An 11,910-nucleotide genomic window follows, 5' to 3' on the forward strand; every position below is an offset into this window, starting at 1 on the left:
CACCGTGTACGATGTTGTTGCAATTAAACCATAGTACTCAGGAATATAAAAAATAGATAAAAACCTATTCTCGACCTACCAAATGTATATGCAAAATGTCACTGAAATTTTTTAAGCCGTTTCGGAAGAGTAAGGCAACTAACACTGTGGCAGGAGAATTTTATATATTAGATATTTGAAAATTTTGTAACAGATTACACCAAACACTATTTTTTCCTGAATAGTTCCATTATTTCTTATATTAATGTACACTATTTCTTTAATATTTATTGTTAGTACTTCTGGATGTTTTATCATGCATCATGCATCTTTCAAAATTTCTAAACTTACCTCATTGTACGAATAGTCTAAGTATTTGTTATTTTTTTTTATTATATTTTAACGTTTTTATGGCAACAACAAAAAATTAATAAACGTTAACTACCAGTTAGAACCAATTTTTAAAGTTAAATTTTCATAAATACGAACATCAATAATTTTGTACAAAATGTATTGAAAAAATTGTATCAACATTTTCAAACACATTTTAACAATAAACTTAAACGTTAATGAAATTAATTTTTTCGATATTTTCAATATATACGAGTACACAAATTAATTAAAAAAAAAAAAGAAATTCCTTGATTTTTGAAAGAAATGCTAAAACATACAATTTCCCTCTGCCTACTAACACTAATTTTGACAAAAACATTCTATATTGTGAATGAAACACAATAAGCTAAAACTTCACCTTTTGATTTATTGAGAAAACACTTAAAAATCTGAGTACGCAATCAAAAACCCTCAAATTTTAAAATTTGGAAAACAAAACTGAAAAAAAAAACAAACAAAGTATTTGAAATTCAGGCAATGCAATGAACATGCATAAATAAAGTGCTAGGTAGATAATTAAGTGAACACTCATTTCGTACCTACCTTTGCCTTGTCCACACTGAACCTTTAGTTAAATGAATGTAAATATTAATTCTGATGATGAAAATGATGATGATGCGGCCAAGGCCAACCACGACCCAACTAGCATCTCAAAACGACCAAAATTATCCATGAAATATGAGAATTTTTTTGAAATCATAAAATTCTATCCATGTTTGTTTAATAAAAGTCAAACACCAAAAAACAAAATAATCAAACAAAATGCCTTGAAGGCAATACAGGAAAGAATTGAAAATATTTATGGAATTACTTTAAGTGGTTCGCAAATAAGAAAGAAACTTGAAAATATGAAGATGCGAGCCAAAACGAAAAGAGATAAAATTGAAATGGGTGATTTGGAAACTAGATTCAAATATTTCGAAAAGGATTTACTTAAGCTTATGGATTATAAAAAATACACTTCATCGGTAGGGGCGGCAGCAGACGACAAGACGACGGTACTGCTGGGTTTAACAGGTTGGTGTATCTATTTCCTATATTGATACCTAATTATAATGTTTCTTCTTTAAGTTAGCCAAATTCCTAAATGATATGTTAGATTCACGAAAATTGTCGTTTAAAAATATTAATTTCTTAGCATAACTCTACTGGATACAGTAGCAAAAATGGGTTCCTATACACTGAATTTCCGAATAGGTTCATATAAATAAAATTTGTGGAAAGAATCCTATTGCACAAAAAAATACAGTATTTAATTTTAGCCAATGTGAAAGCCCGAAAAAGTTGTGGTAGGATTTTAAAATGATGTAAAGTTCAGTTCATGTTAAGATTTAATGAAATTTGATTTTAGCAAATAAGAGCAAAGTAAGATATTTCTTTTCTCGTTTTTTTTAAAGTTTGTGATAATTTTTAAAACTTTGTTGAATTTCATTTAAAATATCTTCGAAATAATAATTTAAAGTTCTCTGTCTATATACGCCCTTTTTCCAGTGTTTGGGCCATTCATTATTGGCTGTAGAAATCATCCATCATCATATAGGTGATTATACAAAAGTTGAGTAACTTTGGAGGATATTTTGTTTACGATAGTTAAAAGCAAACTTCTAAAAATTCGGGTATAGATCATTTTGTAGGAGTAAACAGTCGTCAAGTGAGTCAATACGTTTGAAAATTTTAATTTCATCAGCGTATATCAAAACAGATTAGTGTTTTATAATAGAAGGTAAGTCATTAACGTAGAAAATAAACATTAAAAGTCCTAAGTGGCTACCTTGTAGTACGCCAGAGTTGGTATAAAAATATGATGTCCGCGCATTCCTAAAAACTACGCTGTACGATCTATTTATAAGTATGAAGAAACCCAACTAACAAATGTATTGTTAAAGCCTTGTTATTGAAGTTTGGAAGTCAATGTTTTATGGCACAATTTATCAAAGGCCTTACTGAAGTCTGTGAAGACACAGTCATCTTGTTTCAGTTTTTCAAATGAATCTAAACAAAACGAACTGAAATGAAAGAGGTTAGTAACTGCGCCACGCGGGTTGCACCGCGCCGCTCCATGTTACGTCGTAAGTTCAGATTCTTTTATAGACTTTTTGGGCTTTAATTCCAAATTAATTTTGGAAATATAGCCAGAAAAAGCTCTGTTCATTTTTTAAAGGCTTGATTTCCAAAACTAATTTGGAATTTTTGGCATTTTTTCCATTTTAGTATTTTGGCTCTTTTTCCAAAAGTTTGGCGTAATTTCCACACTTTTTGGCGTATTTTCCTTTTTGTTTTTGGGCGTTTTTTCCTAATTTTTTACGCCGAAATTGTTTGGGCTTTTTTTCCAAAACAGTTTTTGGCGTAATTTCCTATGGCGTAATTTCAGGGAGCCAATAATTTTGTTGGTACTTTTTGTACTATGAACTTAAAAAAAGGTTTGCGAAGTAAAGTTCTGAATTTGAAGTTAATGATACTTGAAAAACTAACTAGTTGCTTTGGTCAAAATTTACATTCAAAAAATGAAGTTGACTGGAACTGAAGTCCTTTATGATTGAATATAAGAATAAAACAACAACAACTTGTGTGTGCTACCACCAAGTTCATAGGCTGGAGTTATAGCTATTTCACGGGGCCAACCCGATCATCAGACTCCTTTAGTGGTGCTTAATCGCTATTTGTTCAATTTAATTTTTGAAGAACTTTTGCCCGAGCTGGGCTTGAACAAGCGATCTAGCGTGTGAGGAGCTAGTGCACTACGCACTACGCCACCGCACCCACATGAAAGTTGTAAGCCAATTACAGGTTTTTTCGTTCTATCGAACTATACTGAACCGATTAGCATTTTTCTAAGCACACACAAGTAATTGTTGTTGTTTTATTCAGTTTCTCTCTATTATCTCCTCTCTTTTTCATAAGCCAACGAACGAAGTCCTTTATGTTTTTTGAACCTGCCCATTCACTTATGTTTTACTACTTTCACTTAGTTGTATGAACCCTCAACACGCTGTTTAAGACAAGCTAATTCTGTTTGTAATGCTATCGATTTTAATTTATATTTAAGTAGGGACTGTTTAAAAAAAAAATGTTATTAATAATAAACTTCGGTGGTTATTGTTAATTGTTATTATTTATATAAACTTACTATTGTTCTAAGTAGTCTTTAAGAGCTGTGTCTCTGCTTGATGAATAAATAAATAAATTTAAACATTTAATTACATATTTTTAAGTAATCAACAAACAATATAAACAAAATCTAAAAATATTCATATTAAAAGTACTTATGATCATGAAATTAAGAACAATAACAATATACCTGACACAGGACTGTAATTTCGAATATCAACAAACTAAATTTTAACAAATCAAAGTCTAATATGAATAAATAAAAATAAACTTTAGAGAAACAAAAAATAACGACTCACCATAGGACTGACGTGATGACTGGCTTAGCAGGTGTATAGACAACAAACATAATTTAAATTCTGGTACAGTTATGATGGCCGTCAAATTGTGCGACCCGCAACTAACTTTATTACCAACATTGAAATCCAAAGTTGGATTTTACGTTGAGTCGGCGCACAAAATTCAAATTTAAATAACATACACCGGACTGACGAATGAAACTGAACACAAAATTTCAATTTTTTTTTAAATAAAGTGTAGAAAACTGCATTATGAAAGTTATAGTATATATATTTAACTAAAGGGTGATTTTTTTGAGGTTAGGATTTTCATGCATTAGTATTTGACAGATCACGCGGGATTTAAGACATGGTGTCAAAGAGAAAGATGCTCAGTATGCTTTGACATTTTATCATGAATAGACTTACTAACGAGAAACGCTTGCAAATCATTGAATTTTATTACCAAAATCAGTGTTCGGTTCGAAATGTGTTTCGCGCTTTACGTCCGATTTATGGTCTACTTAATCGACCAAGTGAGCAAACAATTAATGCGATTGTGACCAAGTTTCGCACTCAGTTTACTTTATTGGACATTAAACCAACCACACAAATGCGTACAGTGCGTGAAGAAGAGAATACTGCGTCTGTTTCTGAGAGAGTTGCTGAAGACCGTGAAATGTCGATTCGTCGCCGTTCGCAGCAATTGGGTTTGTGTTATTCGACCACATGGAAGATTTTACGCAAAGATCTTGGTGTAAAACCGTATAAAATACAGCTCGTGCAAGAACTGAAGCCGAACGATGTGCCACAACGTCGAATTTTCAGTGAATGGGCCCTAGAAAAGTTGGCAGAAAATCCGCTTTTTTATCGACAAATTTTGTTCAGCGATGAGGCTCATTTCTGGTTGAATGGCTACGTAAATAAGCAAAATTGCCACATTTGGAGTGAAGAGCAACCAGAAGCCGTTCAAGAACTGCCCATGCATCCCGAAAAATGCACTGTTTGGTGTGGTTTGTACGCTGGTGGAATCATTGGACCGTATTTTTTCAAAGATGCTGTTGGACGCAACGTTACGGTGAATGGCGATCGCTATCGTTCAATGCTAACAAACTTTTTGTTGCCAAAAATGGAAGAACTGAACTTGGTTGACAGTGGTTTCAACAAGATGGCGCTACATGCCACACAGCTCGCGATTCTATGGCCATTTTGAGGGAAAACTTTGGAGAACAATTCATCTCAAGGAATGGACCGGTAAGTTGGCCACCAAGATCATGCGATTTGACGCCTTTAGACTATTTTTTGTGGGGCTACGTCAAGTCTAAAGTCTACACAAATAAGCCAGCAACTATTCCAGCTTTGGAAGACAACATTTCCGAAGAAATTCGGGCTATTCTGGGCGAAATGCTCGAAAAAGTTACCCAAAATTGGACTTTCCGAATGGACCACCTAAGACGCAGCCGTGGTCAACATTTAAATGAAATTATCTTTAAAAAGTAAATGTCATGGACCAATCTAATGTTTCAAATAAAGAATCGATGAGATTTTGCAAATTGTATGCGTTTTTTTTTTTTTAAAGTTCTCAAGCTCTTAAAAAATCTCCGTTTATATGCACTAAAAATTGTATTAAATTGGCAAGTTTGCTGGAATCAATGATAATGTTTAATAGACAGTCACTTACACTTAGTTTTTGGTTTTCGGGGTTGTGACATGCCAAAGGATTGAGGTTTTAAGAACTATTTGTGTTTTTTTAACAACTTGTATTCAAAATGAAGAACTGAAATAAGGGTCTTTCCATTGTTTTAAAATAAATTGTAATCTCAATAAAGTATAATAAAACTTTGTATATATACGTTATATCGTTGATACAGATAATGGTTTTTCCCGGATTTCATTGATCTGGTGCTGTTTTCTTCCTAGAACGCTTGCTTATGGTGATGATATGCAGATCTTCGGTTTTCGTCGTAACTCTAGGTCGTCCTGAACTTGGTTTATCCTGCAAACTGCTCCTTTGGATATCTTCAGTTTTGTAGCGATTTCTCTTTGCTAATGGCCTTCCTCAATAAGGGTCATAATCGCAGATCAAGTTTCAATAGTTAATTCCTTAACTTTTCCCATGATGCGCAATTCGTTTTCTGGAGAAGATCACAGACTCAAATAAATTTAAATTGGATCAAACCGAGCGTTATATACAAAATCCTGAATATGCAGGTATTCAATTTTTTTATTTTTTTTACCCTTTAATATTACCCCAGTCATAAAAAAAATTCCAAATTGAATGTAAAAAGTCATAAAAAATTAAAATTGGGAAATCCAAATAAAAGTCAAAAATCCAATATTGGGTTTTTTTACCTTTTTTCACAAAATCCCAAAGCAACCCTTTGAAGTTGGTCTTAAACTTTTGACCGGTAGTGTATATTAGTTGTAGAGTATATTGGTAGTTTTATACTGGTTGATGACATCGAGTTATCCAACTTTTGTATAATCACCCTAATATACTTGTTTAAGGAATTAGTATTTAACGATGATGGCGATATCATCTTTACATGCGAAGCTGTAACGTTTTTAAACAACCTTAGAAGTTTATTAGTGTAGAGGATGAATAATATAGGGTGCAGTTAAGAGCCTTGTGGGACTCCGTATGCACTTGGTTTTTACCCACTAAAAGTATTTCACACCTTTACTCTAAATATTCTGTCATTTAAGTCATTTTTAGCCAGTTTGATAAATATCATCTTACTCCAAATATGTTCAAAGTTTTTAGCAGATTATCCTGACTAAAGAGTATCGAAGGATTTACGGAATTAATTAATAATACACGTGATGGTTTCGATTGAGGCTGGCATTGAATATATTTGTAAACTCTCCCAGAAGTTATTCGGTGCTTTTATTATTTTAGAATCCGTATTGACTACACCCAGTATGACTTTGTATTAATCAATAAATGTGTGACTTGATTACGTTCGGTCTATAATTTTAGGGTTTGCAATTGACGAAGATTTATGTTTCTGAGTCCTGGCACACAACGTTGCAACAGATTGCGATTAATCATGATTTGTATAACAGGTATAAGAATTTCTCAGTTATTTTTGAGAATAACTGGTAAAATATTATCTGTTCCAGATCCTTTGTTCATGTTATTTTGTTTTGAATTTTAAACATTTCTTCCATGCTACCTCCTTAGAAGTAAATACTTTTTAATACTTCCAAATTGTCATGCTTTACAATTTGCGTTTTAATATTGCATATGTGTATAATGTTTGAGACCTGGTGGGCGAATTGATCTGCAAATTATTATTTTTCTAATATTTCATGAAATGAAGCTTTCTCTCTTCGTTTATCTCATTTATAACGTTCTATTTTTTTTTGTCATATTCTGCATGTCGAAAATTTGTCTCTATAGTTGATGTTGATTATTTAAGTTCTGGCTTCTTGAACTATTTTAGATGGCTTTTTCATTTTGCTATTTATACATGGCTTTTGTGTCGATGTGCTTTTTTCATTTAAGCTTTGCATTCAAAAGTATTACAAAGTATTTTGCAGTATTGGAGTGAGGTATGCGCCAATTTTGTTTCATTTTGTTTAATACGCCATTTTTACGTCGAAACAATAACTTTATCGAATGTATATTATATTATTATTATACAATATTGCAGTGTCATTTGTATCGTTTGTATGTATGTCCATGATATCGTTTGTATTCGTTTGGAATATCCCTTGTATATGATAGATACAAAGCTGGTCCTAAAACACTTCCGTGCGGTACACCGTCTTTTACTTTTGTTTATTTATGAATAAACACAGATTCGGTTGGTAACATAAGATTTCAGTATTTTGTAGTATTGCCTGGGAAGGTCCCTATGAAGTTTGTACTTACATACGTCCCGAGTACCAAAGCTTGAGAAACATCTCAGAATATAGTCGTTTTTCTTCAAGTAGCTTTTAAACCACATCCGTAATTCTATGTACTTGGTACAGTATTTTTTCGAAAATATAAGCGATATTTGTCTGTAAGATGTTACTTCTATTGCTGGCTTACAAATCTTAGTTTAAGGCATGATTTTATTATAACCTGTATAGTGAAAATTTCAAACCCTGGTAATTTTGTACTAGTAAATTTATATTGGCATATGTACTACATTCCTCGTTCCTATCAACAAACTGAGAAGGAAGTTATCTAGACATATTTGCTGGAAATAATTTAAAATCTGGTTAACAATCTATTTGCCATCTAGAGGATTTCTTGGCGGGTCTTGTGTCTTGGGTTTTTTTTAGACTTTCCATCAAGAGTTTAGTTAGTGAATTATTTTTGAGCTCACAAATTCTTTTTTTTTAATCAGAGTGTTATCTTAGAAACCATGTCGCTTCGAAATCTTGTAGTTTGCCATTTTCTTCGAGTTCAACTTGTTTCAAAAATCAGCTACTTTATTTCTGTTTCACTTAAGTTCGAAAGTTACACTTCTAAACATTCTCTTAAATTATTCATTTTTTATTTTTCTGAATTCTTTCCTAGATCCCGAACAATGTGATATATCTGCAGATTCTAGCAAATATTTTAAATTTGAAGCCGAGGATGAGATGTCGCAAGACGTTGCAACCGAACAACGTGAAGAAACATCAAAACTATCCCAGCCACATCTACAACAATTAATCGATATTCATCCAGGAATTGAAATAAAATCGGAAACAAATGAAAGTCACCATTTTCAGCAAATTGTCGATGATGAATTAAATTCCAACAAAGATACAGATAGCTATTTTAGTTCTGAAGAAGAAGTAGATCTGAACTTTCAAAAAATCGGCCTAGAAGATGAAAAGACAACAACCACAACAGCAAAACTAACAAAAATTAGTATAAAAGAAAGTGATTTTTTTGATATTATCAAACAATATGGTTGTTTATTTGAAAAAAGTCAAGCACCACACATAAAAATAATTAAACAGGATGCTCTAGAAGATATTAAGGATAAACTGAAATCAATTCATGGATTAATTATGAATGATTCACAAATTAGGAAAAAAATCAACAATATGAAAGGACGTATTAAAGCGAAGTTATATAAATCAATTAAAAGTAATTCACTTAAATATAAGTTGAAGGCTCACGAAAGACAGTTGCTTGATTTGATGGAGCATAGGAAAGTTCAAGGTTTGTTGTTTTCATTCTTTAATTATCTATGTACTTATAAAACAATAAACATTTTAGATAAAGATGTATACAGAGAACCGATTACAAGTGAAGATTCAAATGAAGAAATGTTTGAGGAAGAACAAGAAACATGTCCAAAATATTTCAGTTCTAATCCAAGGACGAGTAAGAACTTGGAGTTTAATAAGTCAGTATTTGCAATGCAAAAAGAAGTTTTAATTGACCAAAAAGCATTGAATCGACAACAAAATGAACTTAATTGTTTACAAAAAGAAATTTTAACTTTGAAGAAAAAAAAACTGCTCCTAGAAATCGATTTACTTAAGAAAAAACATTTATAATAGCAAATTATAATAAATTAAATAAAAATTCACTTGTACCTTTTGAAATAAACTGTTTTGTGTTATTTTTTTGGGGGCAAACAAAAACGTTTCCTGTAAGTGAATCCAAAGTCTTCGGGATTTAAATGGTATCTGAAACTAAATTTATATTATATACAAATTAGTCAAATTATCGTTTTTTCCCTGCCATCTGAGGAGTTGAACTTTATGCTATTTGCTAGGTCTATGTCGCTTTACAGCCTGAACAGCTTGTCGTTCCATCTTTTAATTCGCTCACATTCTTTGCATACGGGAGAGTAGATCACGCAAAGAACTTTTCTCTTGAAACGACTAAAAGTTCTTTTATTTGCTAATGGCCGCCTCTCTCTCAATACTTACAATAGCCTCATTAACATTGCACTGTGTTCTTCAATTCTTCCGATAATGACAATGATATCAGAATATGGGAGTAATTGGACAGTTTTAGAAGACAGTTCCTCTGGACGATGTTAAGGAAACCAAATCACAGAGCATCACTTCGTATAAAACCTCTTTTGACATCAAAAGGTTCGGTTAAGTTGCTTACAACCTTTATAAAGCATTGGAAATTCTCGATGGTCCATCCTACACAAACGGATGAATTTAGCAGGGATGCCAACTAGACATGGCTTTATTGAGTTCCTCCCTTGAAATCAGGATCTGCCGTAATGTGAATATTTGATCGACTGTGGACTTTCCTGGTCTAAAGCAACACTAATAAGGATCGACGATCGACTTTAGACGTTTACTCATTACGACAGACAGATTTTGTAAGTGTTGTTGACCAAATTGACTCCATTATAGTTGATGCAGTTAAGAAGGGCTCCCTTTTCCAGTAACGGGCAAACAATTCTGAGGTTCCATTCATCGACCATGTTCTCTTCCGACCATATTTTACAGATATAAATTAGTTCTTGCTCTTAACCAAATCATTTCTATCTGCTTCGAAAAGCTCTCCATTTAGACCTTCTGCTCCAGCGGCTTTATTGGGCTTCAGTTTAGGTATGGCAATCTTTGCTTCTTCTAAGTATGGTAGACGGGATTGTTATCTTTCGTAGTCTAGATTGAATGGATTATAACTTAGGTACTCAGTCCTGAAAAAATGTTTGAGTGTCCCCAAACTGAACATAAGGTCTCAACAACTCTCGACTTTTCTTCTCGATCCACTTCGAACAATTTGTCTAAACTGCTGCCTCTTGCACTGATATGGGCCAGAAAATCCTTTCCTTCAAGCAAACTGCAAAGTCTTTACTAGTTGTTGTGAAAGATTACTAAACCCATCTTCTGCGCTTCCGTCGCAATGCTCAAAATCGCGCCAGTGACATCACACTTTGGTCTTCAAATTATGACTATATCATCGGTTTATTCCAGTAATTGGACGGACCCCTGGGAGGCTGTAACTATAATGTAAACGATTGAATTTTGAACTATTCTTTCCACCACAGTTTTGAAGAAGTGATCGGACACATCGTTGAGATCTTTTTTGACCTTAATATTGCTCTGTAAGGTTCTTTCCTATAGATACTGTCATACACGGTCTTGAAATGGATCAATAGATGGTAGGTATCGATTTAAAGTTCCTTGGTTTTTCCCATATCTGGCGTAATTGGAGTATTTAATGAAACCTTCCTGGTTTAAGGCCACACTGCTATGGACCTATCAGGTTATTGACGAACGGCTACAGACGTCACAAAATAATAGAATTTTATAAATGATGTTTACAAAACTGATGCTTCTTTAGTTGGCGCAGTTTAAAGGGTCTCCTTTCTTGAGTATTGACCAAACTATGCGATTCCACTCATCGGTCATTCTTTCTTTCGAACATATGTTTCAATAAGTTGGTGCATATTCCTTACAAAATCATCAACTGCTGGTTTCAATAATTCGGAAGCTTTGTTGGAATTCAGATGCGATATAGCTATCTTCACTTCATTGAGGTCGGGTAGGACGAATTGTTTTTCTGCATTGTTTAAGTTGAATAACGTTATCTCTTTTGTAGCGAAATTCGATTTTTCATCGCCGTTATATATTTTGGATAAGAGATTTTTTCATATTATCATATCTTTACGTATGTAAGGTCACAATTTGTAATAAGTCATGTAATCGTAGGTATCACAGAAACAAACTAATATTGTGTTCTTCAACCTAGTTCGTATTCTTCCTGCCCATTGGTTCTTAATATTTAGTTTTTGTTGTCTCATTAGAAATATTCGTTTTTGATGGACAATGTTGCTGCAGATGGTTTTTTGAGAGCATCAACTTATTCTCGTTTTATGTCCCTTATATCTACCAAGATCTCCGTAATAATCTCAAGTTTAACTTACTTTACTTTAACTTAACTTAATCAATCCACCGGAGGTGAGGTCTGCCTCCGCTTCTGGTTCCCTTAGGCTTAATGTTTAATACCCTACGGGTACCCTCTCCGCTAGATATTATTTTGCCTGTCGACACAAACCGGTCCATATATCGTTCGTAAGACCTTCCTCTCGGCGATACCAAGGGATCCTTCATCCACCTGGGAAAGAGATAATTCTGCTGCACCATACAGTAAGACTGGGATGGGATAATCAAGGTTTTGTAGTGTCTTTTTGGTACTTTGCGATAGGGCCTTATTCCTTAATTGCTTACTTAGACCAAAGGAACA

The 11,910-nt window shown here is 33.2% G+C and overlaps 1 protein-coding gene across 1 annotated transcript; it reads left to right on the plus strand.

The window, feature by feature from the left end:
* The first annotated feature begins 741 nt into the window (after positions 1-741).
* LOC129939365 (uncharacterized) lies at positions 742-9,300 on the plus strand. Its single transcript, XM_056047350.1, has 3 exons — positions 742-1,389; positions 8,272-8,907; positions 8,965-9,300. Exons 1-3 carry the CDS (start codon positions 948-950, stop codon positions 9,246-9,248), a joined length of 1,362 nt encoding a protein of 453 aa, XP_055903325.1. The 5' UTR covers positions 742-947; the 3' UTR covers positions 9,249-9,300.
* The last annotated feature ends 2,610 nt before the right edge of the window (positions 9,301-11,910 follow it).

This window comes from Eupeodes corollae, chromosome 1, assembly GCF_945859685.1.
Source record: "Eupeodes corollae chromosome 1, idEupCoro1.1, whole genome shotgun sequence".
Lineage (NCBI taxonomy): Eukaryota > Metazoa > Arthropoda > Insecta > Diptera > Syrphidae > Eupeodes > Eupeodes corollae.